This window comes from Lissotriton helveticus, chromosome 9 (assembly GCF_964261635.1).
Source record: "Lissotriton helveticus chromosome 9, aLisHel1.1, whole genome shotgun sequence".
Classification (NCBI taxonomy): Eukaryota; Metazoa; Chordata; class Amphibia; order Caudata; family Salamandridae; genus Lissotriton; species Lissotriton helveticus.
Genome location: NC_136070.1, coordinates 771,294,636 through 771,313,476, shown reverse-complemented (window position 1 = coordinate 771,313,476; position 18,841 = coordinate 771,294,636). Strand labels below are relative to the sequence as shown.

General features: G+C 48.1%; 1 protein-coding gene across 1 annotated transcript in view; it reads left to right on the top strand.

The window, feature by feature from the left end:
• Positions 1-18,841, top strand: part of KLC3 (kinesin light chain 3) — a 931,842-nt gene that overhangs the window by 631,810 nt on the left and 281,191 nt on the right. Inside the window, exon 5 of the mRNA XM_078660896.1 lies at positions 7,560-7,785. Coding sequence (XP_078517022.1) covers positions 7,560-7,785 — 226 coding nt within the window. The remainder of the gene's footprint in view (positions 1-7,559; positions 7,786-18,841) is intronic.

Below are 18,841 nucleotides of genomic sequence, written 5' to 3'. Positions count from 1 at the left end.
CAGTGACAGCATTTGCTGGGCCGCCTCTTTCACTCACTGCTCTTCTCAGGGATCGATCATGTGTGCAGCAGCATTGCTCCGTGAGTGTTATCAGCTGCGATACCACTTTCATCACATCGAATCTGCCTTTAGTGTATCACAGTTTGTTCTGCATTCTTAGAAGGTATTACAGCCCCAAAACACAAATTAATCTTCATTTCAAAGGATGAAATGTCTTGCAATTTTTCGGACTGTAATGCTTGAAGAAGTTGCATATTTTAGACACAATGTAAAACAGGTGGTTTATGAAGCTCCACTTTTTTCCCTCTACATGAAAATGTGTTTGTATCATAAGAAGAAAGTTTAGGAAGCCCAAAGATTTTACTTTCTTTTAAGCTTATTTTAAATTGCAGTGCAGTTCGAATAGGCCCCTGATCTATTATGATATGGTGCAGTGCAATGGTTTTGATTACCTTTAAATCTCTTAACATCTCAAATACTTTAGTTATTTCAGAAAGAAACTGCTCTTTGTACGACAAAGTTAATTGGAAGTACAAAGGCAAATAGAAATATTTTAAGATCCTGCTACCTACCCTGATTCTCACTTAATGCATTGTTTCCTTTCACTTTCTACACAAAAATAGTTCATTTTTAAATGGCTTAAATAAAGGGAGGTAGATAGTGTTAGCTCTTATATCATGCCTTTTGGAATTATATAGGGCTGCGGAAAATCAATTGAATCTACCCAAGCTATTTGTTGAACGTAATCTGATGTTACAGTTTAGCAGGGATCAGAAAGCAGGCACATTGACAAGTACCAAACAATTTATGTCCATCTAGTGTAGGAACAGAAATGACAATTATGCATAATGATCACTAATTTTATTCCTTTACAAATTATGTTGAGTGATTGACACCAGCTTGATCTGAGCCCAAAAGCAACTCTAATCGATAGAATTTTCTCTGAGATTATTCACCATCATTCAGTGAGATAATCTTTCCAAAACATGCTTTTTCACTTTGGTATTTATTTGACCAGCCTTAGTGTATAAAGACTTCACTCAGCAAATAATTTGTCACTTGTGCGTCCAGCCCAGAGAATTGCCTATTGTGTGTTACATTAGCCAACGCAGTTCCAGTTTCTAATGGGCTAAAATGATCCTTCGGCCACGGAAACCTCTCAAGGGGTGATTTCCTCCTCTGTTTCATTCTTTGTCTACTGGATTCTGCCAAGTTATTGACTGCAGGTAATCGGTCTAGTCTAGGTTACTCCTTTTCTCAATTGTGCATTTGTTGATGAAACAACAGCTAAGAATAATGAAGGAATTGTAGATGAGACAGAAACCTGCAGCAGAGACAGAAACCTGCAGCAGAGACGGAAACCTGCAGCAGAGACGGAAACCTGCAGCAGAGACAGAAACTTGTAGCTGAGACGGAAACCTGCAGTAGAGACGGAAACCTGCACCATAGACAGAAACCTGTAGCTGAGACAGAAACCTGTAGCTGAGACGGAAACCTGTAGCTGAGACGGAAACCTGTAGCTGAGACGGAAACCTGCAGCAGAGACAGCATCTCCAACAGAAAGAGAGCTGCAGCAGAGCTGGAGACCCTGCAGCAGGAACCCCGAAGCTGAGACGGAAACCTGTAGCTGAGACAGAAACCTGCAGAAGAGATAGAAACCTGCAGCAGAGACGGAAACCTACAGCAGAGACGGAAACCTACAGCAGAGACGGAAACCTGCAGCAGAGACGGAAACCTGCAGCAGAGACGGAAACCTGTAGCAGAGACGAAAACCTGCAGCAGAGACAGCGTCTCCGACAGAAATAGAGCTGCAGCAGAGCTGGAGACCCTGCATGAGGAACCTGTGGCATTGACGGAAACCTATAGCTGAGACAGAAACCTGCAGCAGAGACGGAAACCTGCAGCAGAGACAGCGTCCCCAACAAAAAAGAGAGCGCTGCAGCAGCTGAAGAACAGCAGAAGAGGGGCTGCCCAGAGACCGGCACTTTTCCCCCCTAGGAGTACGAGGGATATGAAATGCCCTATCTTCCAGACATTAGAGTGTGCAGATGCCGCGGCGTTTCTGGCTCCGTGATGCAGTGAGTGAGACGCGACCGATCCTCCTGCACAAACGGCCCGGATTAACAGAAGGCAGTGGGTGCGATACCAATGTAAGGATATCCCGCTGGCAGTGGCGGAGCTGTTAACAATATATAAAAGACAATGATAACTATCATGTGGCTGTGATGGCAGAATTACCCTCTTAACTATTCTATGTGAATGGATATTTATCATTTGAAAGTGGTTTTATCATCTAATCATTTGTTAAGTAATAGTTTCACAGTTCTCATTTTCCGGAGAAACAAACAGTGTTAGTTATCTCCTATACACTCTCCTGTTAATTCTGAACTAATGTACGCAGCTATTTGCTTGATAAATTTCACCAAATCCAAAATGCAGTGACTTACATAATTTATTCCAGTAAGCAATAGCTATCATTAAAGGAACACACACAATTAAATCATTATGTATGGTACAAAAAACATCTGGGCTCAATTGTTTCCGTTTTTTCACGTTTTAAACTGTATGAACCTCAGAAAGCAATGCAGACCGCAAAAGAACATGTTGCTCTGTTGCTCTCAACCTAATATAAACTTATTTTGGCTTGTGCTTGTGTTGGTTGTCTGTTTACTTATGTAATATTGCGCGACCTCCTCTGATGTGTCTGTAAAATGTACCTTTTGTCCCAAATTTTTGTCCTGAATTCTGACCTACGGTCCTGAATTTTTGTCCTAAATTTTGACCCTTTGTCCTGAATTTTTACACTCACTGTACTGAACTTTCACCCATGCCAGTTGGTCACCCTACCGGGGTGCTGGTGACAAACAGAAGAGGCCTGTGTGCAGGGGTATTATTTACAACAAGGGGTGGTGATGGACAGAGTCTCTGAATTAAGCAGAGTACTCTCACCCAGTCAAGAGATCAGGGCTAGATCCAACACCGTTTTTTAGCTCATTGCACCATCCCAGTTTCAGAACCTGGCTGTATGCAAATTAGTCTGTCCCTGGCCCAGTGCATCATGGGAACAGGGCAGACCAGACTACAAAAGCCAATTCTTACACTGGGAAGGAAACAAGCTTCCAGGGACCGGTTTCTGGCATTTCAGCCGTCTTCGGCCCGGCTTGCTTGAATCCTGAAAAAATTTTGGCCACCATGAGTGTGGAAGGGTATGCTCAGACATGAGTCCCTTGCTCATTGCACCATCAGGATTCAAGCAAGCCGGGCCGAAGACGGCTGTAATGCCAGAAACCGGTCCCCGGAAGCTTGTTTCCTTTCCAGTTAAGAATTGGCTTGGTAGTTTGGTCTGCCCTGTTCCCATGATGCACTGGGCCAGGGACAGACTAATTTGCATATAGCCAGGTTCTGAACTGGGATGGTGCAGTGAGCTAAAAAACGGTGATGGATCAAGCCCTGATCTGTTGAATGGGTAGGAGTGTTCTGATTAACTCAGATACTCTGTCCATCACCACCCCCTTTTTGTAATTATTTTGGCCACCATGAGTGTGGAAGGGTATGCTCAGACATGAGTCCCTTGCTCATTGCACCATCAGGATTCAAGCAAGCCGGGCCGAAGACGGCTGTAATGCCAGAAACCGGTCCCGGAAGCTTGTTTCCTTTCCAGTGAAGAATTGGCTTGGTAGTTTGGTCTGCCCTGTTCCCATGATGCACTGGGCCAGGGACAGACTAATTTGCATATAGCCAGGTTCTGAACTGGGATGGTGCAGTGAGCTAAAAAACGGTGATGGATCAAGCCCTGATCTGTTGACTGGGTAGGAGTGTTCTGATTAACTCAGATACTCTGTCCATCACCACCCCCTTTTTGTAATTATTTTGGCCACCATGAGTGTGGAAGGGTATGCTCAGACATGAGTCCCTTGCTCATTGCACCATCAGGATTCAAGCAAGCCGGGCCGAAGACGGCTGTAATGCCAGAAACCGGTCCCCGGAAGCTTGTTTCCTTTCCAGTGAAGAATTGGCTTGGTAGTTTGGTCTGCCCTGTTCCCATGATGCACTGGGCCAGGGACAGACTAATTTGCATATAGCCAGGTTCTGAACTGGGATGGTGCAGTGAGCTAAAAAACGGTGATGGATCAAGCCCATATCTGTTGACTGGGTAGGAGTGTTCTGATTAACTCAGATACTCTGTCCATCACCACCCCCTTTTTGTAATTATTTTGGCCACCATGAGTGTGGAAGGGTATGCTCAGACATGAGTCCCTTGCTCATTGCACCATCTGGATTCAAGCAAGCCGGGCCGAAGACGGCTGTAATGCCAGAAACCGGTCCCCGGAAGCTTGTTTCCTTTCCAGTGAAGAATTGGCTTGGTAGTTTGGTCTGCCCTGTTCCCATGATGCACTGGGCCAGGGACAGACTAATTTGCATATAGCCAGGTTCTGAACTGGGATGGTGCAGTGAGCTAAAAAACGGTGATGGATCAAGCCCTGATCTGTTGACTGGGTAGGAGTGTTCTGATTAACTCAGATACTCTGTTCATCACCACCCCCTTTTTGTAATTATTTTGGCCACCATGAGTGTGGAAGGGTATGCTCAGACATGAGTCCCTTGCTCATTGCACCATCAGGATTCAAGCAAGCCGGGCCGAAGACGGCTGTAATGCCAGAAACCGGTCCCCGGAAGCTTGTTTCCTTTCCAGTGAAGAATTGGCTTGGTAGTTTGGTCTGCCCTGTTCCCATGATGCACTGGGCCAGGGACAGACTAATTTGCATATAGCCAGGTTCTGAACTGGGATGGTGCAGTGAGCTAAAAAACGGTGATGGATCAAGCCCTGATCTGTTGACTGGGTAGGAGTGTTCTGATTAACTCAGATACTCTGTCCATCACCACCCCCTTTTTGTAATTATTTTGGCCACCATGAGTGTGGAAGGGTATGCTCAGACATGAGTCCCTTGCTCATTGCACCATCAGGATTCAAGCAAGCCGGGCCGAAGACGGCTGTAATGCCAGAAACCGGTCCCCGGAAGCTTGTTTCCTTTCCAGTGAAGAATTGGCTTGGTAGTTTGGTCTGCCCTGTTCCCATGATGCACTGGGCCAGGGACAGACTAATTTGCATATAGCCAGGTTCTGAACTGGGATGGTGCAGTGAGCTAAAAAACGGAGATGGATCAAGCCCTGATCTGTTGACTGGGTAGGAGTGTTCTGATTAACTCAGATACTCTGTCCATCACCACCCCCTTTTTGTAATTATTTTGGCCACCATGAGTGTGGAAGGGTATACTCAGACATGAGTCCCTTGCTCATTGCACCATCAGGATTCAAGCAAGCCGGGCCGAAGACGGCTGTAATGCCAGAAACCGGTCCCCGGAAGCTTGTTTCCTTTCCAGTGAAGAATTGGCTTGGTAGTTTGGTCTGCCCTGTTCCCATGATGCACTGGGCCAGGGACAGACTAATTTGCATATAGCCAGGTTCTGAACTGGGATGGTGCAGTGAGCTAAAAAATGGTGATGGATCAAGCCCTGATCTGTTAACTGGGTAGGAGTGTTCTGATTAACTCAGATACTCTGTCCATCACCACCCCCTTTTTGTAATTATTTTGGCCACCATGAGTGTGGAAGGGTATGCTCAGACATGAGTCCCTTGCTCATTGCACCATCAGGATTCAAGCAAGCCGGGCCGAAGACGGCTGTAATGCCAGAAACCGGTCCCCGGAAGCTTGTTTCCATTCCAGTGAAGAATTGGCTTGGTAGTTTGGTCTGCCCTGTTCCCATGATGCACTGGGCCAGGGACAGACTAATTTGCATATAGCCAGGTTCTGAACTGGGATGGTGCAGTGAGCTAAAAAACGGTGATGGATCAAGCCCTGATCTGTTGACTGGGTAGGAGTGTTCTGATTAACTCAGATACTCTGTCCATCACCACCCCCTTTTTGTAATTATTTTGGCCACCATGAGTGTGGAAGGGTATGCTCAGACATGAGTCCCTTGCTCATTGCACCATCAGGATTCAAGCAAGCCGGGCCGAAGACGGCTGTAATGCCAGAAACCGGTCCCCGGAAGCTTGTTTCCTTTCCAGTGAAGAATTGGCTTGGTAGTTTGGTCTGCCCTGTTCCCATGATGCACTGGGCCAGGGACAGACTAATTTGCATATAGCCAGGTTCTGAACTGGGATGGTGCAGTGAGCTAAAAAACGGTGATGGATCAAGCCCTGATCTGTTGACTGGGTAGGAGTGTCTGATTAACTCAGATACTCTGTCCATCACCACCCACTTTTTGTAATTATTTTGGCCACCATGAGTGCGGAAGGGTATGCTCAGACATGAGTCCCTTGCTCATTGCACCATCAGGATTCAAGCAAGCCGGGCCGAAGACGGCTGTAATGCCAGAAACCGGTCCCCGGAAGCTTGTTTCCTTTCCAGTGAAGAATTGGCTTGGTAGTTTGGTCTGCCCTGTTCCCATGATGCACTGGGCCAGGGACAGACTAATTTGCATATAGCCAGGTTCTGAACTGGTATGGTGCAGTGAGCTAAAAAACGGTGATGGATCAAGCCCTGATCTGTTGACTGGGTAGGAGTGTTCTGATTAACTCAGATACTCTGTCCATCACCACCCCTTTTTGTAATTATTTGTGTGCAGGGGTAGGCAGACCAGAAGTGCGGGCAGCGCAGGCGAGGAAAGTAGGCAGGGTAGCAGGCAGGCGAAACGGCGGCCCCCATATACCTCTGGAGCCTGGCAGCCATTACCCTCTTTCGCTGCCCATGGTTTCCTCAACCTCTGCAGCTCCACTCCTCTGCAGCCGCTGTGCTCGTCTGCCATGCTGACCAGTGAACTCCTCAGTGAAATGCTCGCTGATTGGCTCAATCTTCTGTTCCATTCCGAAGTTAATCTCTCGACCTCTGAGGTCTCAGCCCAAAGTCACAAACGGGTAAAGATTTTTTACACTGGACAGCATCTGGTTCTAGGCCCTAGGCTTCAGGGAGGGTGTTTGGGGTGTTACCCCCCCCCTAATAAATGGTTTCTCCAGTGAATAGCCGGGTATGCTTACAGTCTGGTATGGTGAAGTGGCTTTCATATTTCTCCTTGGAGTTTTAAATGCATACAAAGACAATAACGTGCACACACACTCTCCCCTCTCTATTTTGGAGATCTTAAAACTGTTTGTTATTTTACAACAGGCTGTTTTTCCAGTAACCCCAATCCACACTACTCTCCCTTATCATTGCCCCTTAAGCTCCCTCATACTCTACTTCTTAAATAACCTATTTTACCATGATATCCCAGCGTGATTGTGGAAAATTTAAAGCATACCCCCTCCCCAAATCTTACTGACCAAGCTACGCCCGTGATCATTCCTTCTCTTTTATTCCTCGCTTTCAGCTGAATCTCCTAACGCTTTCTCCTTGAATACACCTTTTTCGCATTTGTTGTCTTCCCTTTACCATCATTCTATTCCTCTTGCTTTCCTTCTCTTGGTTTCTCTTTAACATCACATCATTTACTCCATGTGTTCATGTTTTCTCCCTACACTATGTGTCCTCACATTTAAATCGTAACATCTCTCCACAGAGACCCCTCAGATGAGCAGCGCCTTCTCTGCATCCCAGCAGGGAGGCTATGAGATCCCAGCACGTTTGCGTACCCTGCACAACCTGGTGATCCAGTATGCCTCACAAGGCCGCTATGAGGTGGCAGTGCCACTGTGCAAACAAGCTCTGGAAGATCTGGAAAAGAGCTCTGGCCACAACCACCCTGATGTAGCCACCATGCTAAACATACTGGCTCTTGTGTACAGGTGAGAACATTTAATACCTTCCATTGTTCCTCTTCTTTATCCAAGTATCATTTATTTAATCTTTTCTTCCTTCTTCTATCTCTCTCTCTTGATCACCATCTCTCTCTTTCTCTCTCTGCCTTTGTCTCCCTTTTCATCTAATTTGTCACACCCTCTTCCCTTGTCTTTCAATATACCGAGGGAGTAATATCAGATTGCTGTTGAGTAAGATCAAGCAGAGACTTGTTTGTTCTATTTCGACATCACCAAAGGATTTCAAAACAGGAAGCTCATAAAAGCAGCTCAGTAGGTCACAATAGAGGCAAGAACAAGTTAGAAATTGGCTGAGTGATGGAATAATGGTGAGTAGCGCCAATTTATATAAAAAGAAAATAAGGTTACTCATTCCTACCACATCTCGTTGTACTGACACCATACCATTTCAGGTTGCTCCCTGAGAAAAGCTGAAAGGAATAGGTAGTCAGTCTTTCTTCTCTGATCCTGCATGTTTTTCCCATTACTGTGCCTGTTTTCATCTGAACATTTTGCCTGCTTTTAGAAATATGTGGGTGAAAGTTTTCTTCCTCCATTTTATTTTTACAGTTCCTACAATAGCAACAATTGAACGATTAAAGACAGCTGGTATCCAGTTGCAAAGCAGAATATGTCCTTCTGATGGATACTTCTAATCACAGATTTCCCAGCATTAGGATATTCCCCAGGTGCCAGACTGGATACAGAGGTTTTTTTACAGCAGTACTCCTGCATGCCGCTAGGTAGTGCAGTGCGACTCTGAGTTGGCCTCATTCTGGAATGGAAATGATGGAGCAGAGCTGCATATGAGCATCACCCCAGCACACTAATGTTAGTTTCTTCCTTTCCATGCCTTTATTTGCGGATCCAGAGCTGTGCTCACTTTTTTGTTGCATTGACAAGATGGTTTGAATTCCAGTGTACAAGGGGACGATGTCTCCTCCTAAAACTACAGGTTTCAAACCATGCCATTCTTCAGGCCACAAGGATCCACAGTGGCCACTATTCCGGTTAATGCTGGCAGATTTGCCCTGATGCCATCTGACCTCCTGAAACCTGCTTCAGTTTCTGCACCGACACAGGTGCCGACTTCCATTCTTGGTCCAAGGCCTGTACCAGTCCCTCTTTTGCCGATGTCTTTCCCGACATTACCGGCACCAGCGGAAGATTCTTCACAGACTCAGTGGAGTACTCACACTAACTCTGCTCACCTGGTTCCTGTACTGTCTTACTCTGACAAAGTACCCCCTTTACTATGGAACTGTCTTCAGTTGCTCCACCAGCTTTTCAGTTCCGGCTCTGACCAGAGCATGACACCACTAGGAGATGACAATTGTGATGATACAGATTTATGCACAAGCACATTATGATGATTTAGGGGGGCAGTGAGCTTGATTTCAGTCCCCCGATATAGGGCTGATTTTCCCCATTCTTCTGAGTCCTTCTTACCTTTGCAATGATCTTCTAAATGATACTCTTTAAGGCACTTGGTTTAAACCTTGTTCTGGCCCTTCAGTAAACAGGCAGATCGGCAGACACCACAGACTGGCGCCTGATTTTCTTTCACAGCATCCTACTCCTGAGAGTTCTGTGGTCCAAGCTTCCACCAGTAAAGTGAATCCTAGTTCATTCCCCATGACCCACCCTGACAGGGAGTCAAAAAGGATTCAGAGGTGTAACTTCCATTAGTGCAGAAGGTGCAGTGGAACTGGGACCTAGATACCTGAAGGGCCTACTGGACCCTGCGTATTGCTGTATTTCATCGTTGAAACCGTATTACCTTCCTTACACTAGCCCATGGCGCACTGACCATGCTACTGAAAGTACGGAGGTGTTGAGAAATATTTGTTCTCTTCGGCCAGCCTAGCCTTGAGGTCAGTCAATGCAAGTTACTTGCTAGAACATTATATTTATGTCCTCTGGGACATGGGCAGCAAACGTCTTCTGGCAATCCCAGAAGAGTTTAGGGCCTCCTTGGTCAAACCATTCAAGATGGCTAGGATGCTGTAAAATATGTGAATCGGGCTGGACTGGATAACAATTACTAACAATTGCTTAGGTGAACATGTATTTATTTTGAGAGTTTTATATAACGTTGGCTAGACCCGGAGGTATCAGAGCGCGTTACATAAGGTTCCACAGAAATTACAAAATTACATCAGTTACACGTTACATCAGTTACTAGAAAAACATTTCAAGAGAGTAGATGACGAAATAAATGGAGCTTAGACGGGTGAGGGGGTGGGGTAAAGGGGTAGGAGGTAGATAGGGTGGCGAGACGAAGGAGAGTTAGTGGCACTAGTGTGATCTGTCCCCATGCATGGATGCGATCCGCAGACTTTTCATGTCATGTGTCGGCATTACTTATGGATATTCCTTTTGATAGAAAAGGCTGATTACACCCCTGAATGCTTTAAGGAAAGTAGAGCCACAGTGTGTTCCTTGGGCCTTTCCACCCCGCCAGACAGTTTCTCCATCAGTTTCGACCCTTCAGAGTCTGCTCCAGAGGTTTAGCATATGGACAGCAAAAGACCTCCTTTTCTCCCGCAACTGTCATCCCAGTCATTTTGTTACCTGAAAAGGAGATCAAGCCAACACAGCACAAGTCAACAGATACTCTTTTTCTACCTGTCCCCCTGACCTGCAGCATTAGCGCCCAAGCTGATTCAGTTCGACTTCTCTGGAGCAATATCACATTGTGGGAGGCAGGATGAAACATTTCTCCAAGGGTTGCAATCCATCACCTCCGACAGATGGTATCTCCAGATCATCTAAAAGGGCTATGCCCTTCGGTTCCTCTTCCAACCCGGTGCAGCTTCTACTGTTATCAGAGCAGCACCTATCTATCTTACTTCAGGAAGTGCTCATGCGAAAATAGAGACTGGATGTTACTCCAGTTATTTTCTTGTGCCGAAGAAGGATGGCGGCCTACATTCTATTCTAGATCTTTGACTGCAAATCCCTCCCTGAGGAAGGAATAATTAAAAATGCTCACTCTGCCCCAGGTTCTCTCTGCACTAGATACGGATGACAGGACGGTAGCCTTGGACCTGCAGGACTGTCAGATGCAGACTGGAAATTCACTAACCTTAGGTCCTGAGTACAGCGGGAGCGATGTATGAAGCTAATCAACCCTATCCCCTGTCATGGAATATCCTGAGAGTACATACTTAGATATCACTCAAACAGGAAACACCATTTTGGTTTAATGGGAAAAAAGGGACAAAAGAAACAATAAAGTTGTGGCTGTGGTAAACACAAGATGAGAGATCTTCCTCAGGATGTAAGACTTCAATCCAATTCTCTCTACTCAGGCTGTCTAGCTCCGTGTTCCCTGCAGCAAGACAAAAGAAAGACACTTTGTACAAATTACACGTGCCAGCATGCGTAATGCAATATATAACTATGTGTGAGCACTTACTTCCACATTGCTTCAATCAATTCAGTTCAATTCAGTAATCTTTATTTCGGTCATAAAAGACCATAAAAGATATGCAAGTATACAAGTAATTTCCATCATAAAAACATTTGGGCTTATACAGAAAGACTTATGATTAAAACTAATTACTAAAAAACATTCATAATACAAAAAGGGTAAAGAGAGGGAAAATAGAAATATTTCATACAGCTTTAGTATTCCTAATAATCAATGCACGTGTTCGCCACATTGCTTCAATCATCCTCATGCAGCGAAAAGGCCAAGATGGCTGAATGACTGACACACACTGCTATGATTTCATTCGGGCATATGCCCAAGTATTTGATTAAGCTTTCTTATGCCAGTTCTCTGAGAGATGACATACAACACTATAGGATATCATGGATAGACTTGCATGAAGGGACAAGAAACTATGAGCATTATTGATCTGTATTGCTGTACGGGTGAACTACTGTGATATGTTTGGCTGCAGATCGACATACGATGCCTCTACTAATTGATTGTCATTAAGGAGAATGTACAGATGCACTATTGATGTATGCTGAGAATGTATTTCCATTGTTACCTGAGAAAAATGAAAAAAAAAAAATCATCCTCACGCAATTACATAAAACACAAAAAATAAACAAAAGAAAATGAATTTGCTCTCAATATATGAGGTGAGGAGACAACCCTCCTTGCTGGGAAAACACACAAGTCTGTTTATAAGTTCCTTAGATGAAGAGAAAGGTAAAAAATAACTCTGCTTCATACAATGTACTTATCTGGACTTGTTTTTTTTAGTATAGGGCGCTTTAATGTTCTGTTCTCTTCACAGAACTTGCATTCCTATTGATATTGCTTAATTCGTGGCTGTAAGTATGCCTCCACACCGTGAAAAAAGCTTTTGATAAAAATGACTGTTTTCATCTACAGTATAGGCGGCAACAAAAAATGAAGAGGGGCAGCGCTCCAGCATGACCTCCGTTGGTCCCCGAGGGCCCTCGGAAGAAGGAAAGAATATGTGTTCACTGACGGTCCGCGCACCAGCGCTGGCAGAGATGAAATTCACTCCAGTGCGATTGGGTCAATTACCAAGGTCAGCGAAGGTAGAGCCTTCTAACGGCTCGCTCGCTACACGAGCACAGCGCTTGTTGTACAAAAAGCTTGAAAAGGCCTGCACCAACCCGCGACAGGACGAATGCGCCCCAGAGCTGGTGTTTCAATGTGGGAGTCATCCAGGAAAGCGCTCCAGTGAGAACAAATGAGAAGGTCTCACTGCATGCTGATTCAGATAGAGTTTGACAAGCACCTGATCTTCTGCAGGCGGAGCCTCGCAATTGGTGCTGACAGTGTTTGCTTCACCACAGGTATTCTGGGAGATTTAGTCCCCTTACACTTGACACAATCACTGGCGCTTAGACGGTCTACCAGATTTAGAAGATAACTGGATGGGAAACCGTCCTGTAGCCCCGGACAAATAAGGTTACTTCTAGGTTCCCAAGTACTGTCTTCAGGTCCATACCCCTTACAGTCAATAAGGTAATGCACCCGCTCTCTAACAAGCTTGGAATCGAGAATGCGCTTGACTTCATATTCCTTTTCTCCATCAACATCAAAAGGAAGGGTTTCAAGGATAGTCTAGTATGTGGGGGGCAAGGAGATAACAAGGAGACGTGAAACACAGGATGGATGTGACATGTAGAAGGGAGAGATAGTCTCATGGCTACAGAGTTAATTATCCTGTCTATTGGGTAAGGGCACACGATTTTAGGTTTTAATCTAGTTTCCGTTTCATTCTAAGATATTTTGTGTTTACCCAAACTCTATTCCCCACTTGATAAGAAGGTTCTGGAGAACGTTTCTTATCTGCATACTGTTTATCATATGCTTGTGCCTAAGCCGACTGTGATTTAGGGTCCTTCAACACTGTTCTAAGATGAGTTTGATGCTCTTGAATGGAGGGATGTTTAGACTTTACAGGCCATTCGAAGGGCAACATATTAGGATGGTGTCCATTCAAGCAAAAGAAAGGAGAACATCTCAAAGTTGAATGATTGGCTTTGTTATAAGCAAATTTTGCCATCAATAGGAGTGAACTCCATTCTTCTTCATGTTTTAGCGTAAAACATCTTGAATATTGTTTGGGTGTTTGATCTGAAAGAAACACGTAGTGATAGATTCCTTACCTTAGAATATCCCCAGGTGTGAGACTGTATCCGGAAAGTTTTCGTCAGCAGTATTCCTGTGCGTCGGTAGGTGGCGATGTGCGGCTCTGTATCAGTCGTCGTGACATCGCAGCCAGTAATTAGACACCACCGATGCGCGCTGACCTCAGTTCATTCATTTTTAGCGTCGGCAAGCGCAGTTCCGGGAAAAGCTCGTCTCCTCAGTCATTTTTTGACTGAGATTTTTAGGCCGTTTGTCTCCTATTTTTCTTGAGTCTTGATGCCCAGGTTTAAGAACTGTGGAGACTGTCACCGCATGATGTCGGTGATGGACCCACACCTAGAGTGTCTCTATTGCCTGGGGCGCGACCATGACTCCAAGTCATGCCCCGACTGCCGGGCCATTGCGCAGAAAACTTTGCTGTAGCGGTTCCGAAAGTTGCTGGAAGTCCAGCAGTCAGCTCCACGTCGTTCAAGGGCCCGGTCCCGTGGGAAGTCAAGGGACCGGTTGCGGAGTCGTCACCATCATTCATCTGGATCTAAGTCTTTGCATTCGGGGTCAGGTAAGTCGAAGCATTCCAAAAAGAAGTCGAAGAAGCGTTGTTGCTCTTCGACTTCCCCTCGTCCGTCGCGTGACGCAGCTGAGGGTGCAGGCGGTGTCACTTTGCCACTGGATTCAAGCAAGCTGAAGAAGGCTGGAATGCCAGAAACCGGTCCTCGGAAGCTTGTTTCCGGTCCAGGGAAGACATGGCTTGGCAGTTCGGGCTGGACCGTTCCCATGAGGCACAGGGTCAGACTGATTTGCATATAGCCATGTCTGAACTGGGGTGGCAGAGTGGGCTAAAGAACGGTGATGGATTAAACCCAGATCTTTTGACTGGGTGTGAGTGTTTGATTGATTCAGATGCTCCGTCCATCACCACCCCCTTTTGTACCGCTTTTGGCCGCCATAAGTGTGGCAGGGTATGCTCAGACGTGAGTCCCTTGCTCACTTTGCCACTGGATTCAAGCAAGCCTGGCTGAAGAAGGCTGGAATGCTAGAAACCGGTCCTCGAAAGCTTTTTTCCGGTCCAGGGAAGACATGGCTTGGCAGTTCGGGATGGACTGTTCCCATGAGGCACAGGGTCAGACTGATTTGCATATAGCCATGTCTGAACTGGGGTGGCAGAGTGGGCTAAAGAACCGTGATGGATTAAATCCAGATCTTTTGACTGGGTGTGAGTGTTTGATTGATTCATATGCTCCGTCCATCACCACCCCCTTTTGTACCGCTTTTGGCCGCCATCAGTGTGGCAGGGTATGCTCAGACGTGAGTCCCTTGCTCATTTTCCTACTGGATTCAAGCAAGCTGGGCTGAAGAAGGCTGGAATGCCAGAAACCGGTCCTCGGAAGCTTGTTTCCGGTCCAGGGAAGACATGGCTTGGCAGTTCGGGCTGGACTGTTCCCATGAGGCACAGGGTCAGACTGCATATAGCCATGTCTGAACTGGGGTGGCAGAGTGGGCTAAAGAACGGTGATGGATTAAACCCAGATCTTTTGACTGGGTGTGAGTGTTTGATTGATTCAGATGCTCCGTCCATCACCACCCCTTTTGTACCACACCCGTGGCTCCGACAGAGCCTGTGATGTCACCGCTGGCCTAACCCCCTTCCCAGGTCTGGCAGCGATGCCTGCCCAGGTGCAGAGTTTCTTGCTGCCATGGCCCAACTCTTTGGGCGGTCTGGCCCCGTGTGTGCAACTGGGGGTCCTGTTGTTCCATTGCCCCAGGCTCTGGCCCTGGCATCGCCGTCGGCTCCAGCGCCGCAGGCCTCCATGGGATCCGGGATCGAACCCCGGTCGACGCCAGTTGACCTTGTCACGCCTCCACCGATGTCGACCACACCGGCACCGCTTCCGACATCGCCCGCTCCTTGGGAGGGCATTGTCCCCGGCTTCAGCCCTGACCCGCACAGGGAGCCGGATCGACGTAGCTCGACACCAATTCCGGCGCCAATGGGATTTGTTCCCTATGTCCGTCCTCTGTATTTTCAGCCTGTTCCACCGACTTCGGAGGAAGGGGAGGACTGGGAGGGGTCTGAGGACCCTCTTGCACAGGACTGTGCTTATGATCTGGACTGGGCAGAGGATTTGAGGGAAGCCAGTGGTCTTGACATCTCGCCTGACCTTGGCATGCAAGCTCCTTCTTCCGTGGCTACGGAGGAGGCAGCCAGTTATGCAGTGGTGTTGCGTTGGGTGGCCGAGGCCCTCCACCTCGAACTCCCTACAGTGGGCATCAGGACTAACATCCTGACAGAAGTGCTCCAACCGGCGGCAACCTCTTCAGAGCCCTTGCTGCCCTCTTATGATGCACTTTCTGACGTTCTCTTGGGCACCTGGTCCAGGCCCAACAAAGGGGCTCCTGTGGACAGGAACGTGGCCCGACGCTATCGCCCGGCTCCGGGCGATCCCCTCTTCTTCTCTCAACACCCTACTCCTAAGAGCTTGGCTGTCCAGGCCTCTGCGTCCCAAAGCACGTTCCCTTCTGCACATCTGGATAGGGAATCCAAGAATCTGAAGCAGCTTGGCAAAAAGCTGTTTTCATCTGCCAGCTTAGGGCTGCGGGCAGTGAACACCGCATGCCTCTTGGGCCGTTATTCCCACTCTGTGTGGGACGTGGTTGCGCAGGTGCTGCCTAGCTGTCTGGAGGAGGTTCAGACAGTACTCACCCAAGCTGTTGCTGCTGGGAGAGACGCAGCTAAGTTCACCAGCCGTTGTGGGCTTCACACCGCCGACTTGCTGGGCAGGGTGATTTCCACAACGGTGGCACTTCGACACCATGCCTGGCTGAGGACAACTGGCTTTTCGGGGGATGTCCAGACTGATGATGGACATGCCCTTTGATGGCATTCGCCTTTTTGGCAATAAGGCAGATGGTGCGCTGGATCGCTTTAAGGACCACTCGGCCTCATCTGCCTTCTGCCTTTCGCTCTTTTCGTAGCCGCGGAAGGGACGCCCCACTACGTTCGCAGAGCCACAGGCCGGCACAGCAACAACCTCAGTGCGGCCGCAGACGTGGGAAACGTCGAGGCGGTTCAGGGGGCCAGCGGGCGCGTCAGTCCACCTCCAACCCTGCGGCATCCACTGCAAATCCTTCCTAGTCCTTCTTTCAGTTCCATCAAACGCCAGTGGGCGGACGGATTCACCATCATCTCGCCCACTGGCGCACAATCACATCAGACCAGTGGGTACAGCAAATTTTCCAAAGGGGCTACTCCCTCCCCTTCGAGACCACCCCTCCAGCCATGCCACCTCAGTACCACCGTATGTCGGGGGATCACTTGGCACTTCTCCAGCAGAAAGTTGCGGCCCTCTTGGCCAAGGGGGACATCGAACGCATTCCGACGCTCAAAGTAGGTCTTGGTTGTTATTCCCACTACTTCGTGGTTCCAAAGAAGGACAAGGGCCTGCGTCCTATCGTAGACCTTCAGAACGTCAACGGCTTCCTCCGGAAGGAGAAGTTCAAGATGCTCGCATTGGCTCAGGTCTTGTCTGCCCTAGACCCGCAAGACTGGATGGTAGCGTTAGACTTGCAGGACGCCTACTTTCATATTCCTGTCCTGCCGGCCCACCGGCGTTATCTGCGGTTTACGGTTGGCCACGAACGCTTTCAGTTCACCGTGTTCCCTTTTGGCCTCACCAGTGCCCCTCAGGTGTTCACACGGTGGTCGCAGCTAATCTGCGCAGATCAGGGGTTTCAGTCTTCCCCTACCTCGACGACTGGCTGTTGAAGGCAGGCTCTCCCCATGCAGTCGTCTCCCACCTCTACACTACGGCCGACCTCCTGCATTTGCTGGGGTTCTCCATCAACGTGCCGAAGTCACACCTGGTACCCTCTCAGAAGTTCCTTTTCATCGGAGCGGTTCTGGACATGGCGCAGTTTTGGGTTTATCCTCCCGAACAGCGAGTCCGGGACATTCGGGCTATGATTACGATCTTTCAGCCCTTGTCCAGGGTTTCGGTCAGGATCACCCTGAGGCTGCTAGGCCTCATGGCCTCCTGCATCCTGCTGATCAACCATGCCAGATGGCGTATGCGGGCTCTGCAGTAGGACCTGAAGTTCCAGTGGGAGCAGCATCAGGGGGACCTGTCCGGACACGTCAAGATCTCGGAGGGCACTGCACAGCAGTTGCAGAGGTGGCTTATAAACCAGCATTGGGTCAGCGGCAGATCCCTCTCCCTTCCTCCTCTGGAGCAAACAGTAGTGATGGATGCATCCCTCTTTGGATGGGGGGCCACATGGGAGAGGCGGAGATCAGAAGCCTCTGGTCTCAGGCGGAGTCCAAGCTCCACATGAACCTTCTGGACTTTGTGCGATCCATCTTGCACTGAAGGCATTCCTTCCCTCTGTCAAGTGGAGCGTAATGCAGGTGTTCATGGACAACACCACCGCCATGACGTATTGCAACAAGCAGGGCGGGGTGGGGTTGTGGACCCTATGTCAGGAGGCTTTGCGCCTCTGGACATGACTGGAACATCAGCGCATTTCCCTGGTGGTTCAACACCTGGCAAGTTCGTTGAATGCCAGGGAGGACAAGCTCAGCCGCAGGTGCATGATGGATCACGAATGGCGACTTCACTAGGAGGTGGCGCAAGGTCTCTTTCACCAGTGGGGAGAGCCTTGGTTACATCTATTTGCCACCGAAGAGAACACGCAATGTCATCAGTTCTGCGCGTTGGAATTTCCAAGGCGGCACTTGCTCAGAGACACTTTTCATCACGAGTGGAGTTGCGGTCTATTGTACGCCTTTCCGCCTATACCAATTCTACCCAGAGTGCTGCAGAAGATCAGACACAACTGGGCCCAAGTCATTCTTGTGGCGCCGGACTGGGCTCGAAGAGTTTGGTATCCAGAGCTACTCAGTATGAGCGTGGATCCCCGGATTTGTCTGCCTCTTCGGGATGATCTTCTGTCGCAGCAACAGGGGACGGTCCTGCACCCGAACCTGTCCAGTCTCTACCTCCTTGCGTGGAGATTGAGCGGCAACAGTTGATTCCCTTTGGCTTGCCTCCTGAAGTCTGTGATGTGATTCTAGCAGCCAGGCGTCCCTCCACGAAAGTGGTATACACCAGCAGGTGGAACAAATTTGTGGCATGGTGCACAGCAAAGGCTGTGGATCCCCTTTCTGCCCCTCTCTCCGAGGTCCTTTTGTTCCTTCTTTCTTTGGCATGGCAGGACTCTGCTCTGGGCACCATCAAAGGCTATCTTTCTGCCATTTCAGCCTTTCTCAAGCTATCTGATCAGCCCTCTCTTTTCAAGTACCCTGTTGTAAATAGATTTCTCAAAGGCATTACACTCCTTTTCCCTCCTATTCCGTTTGTGATGCCACAGTGGGACTTGAATTTAGTTTTGACCTATTTGATGTGCACTCCTTTCGAGCCTCTTCACAACTGTCCTCTTCGTCTTTTGACTCCGGAAACT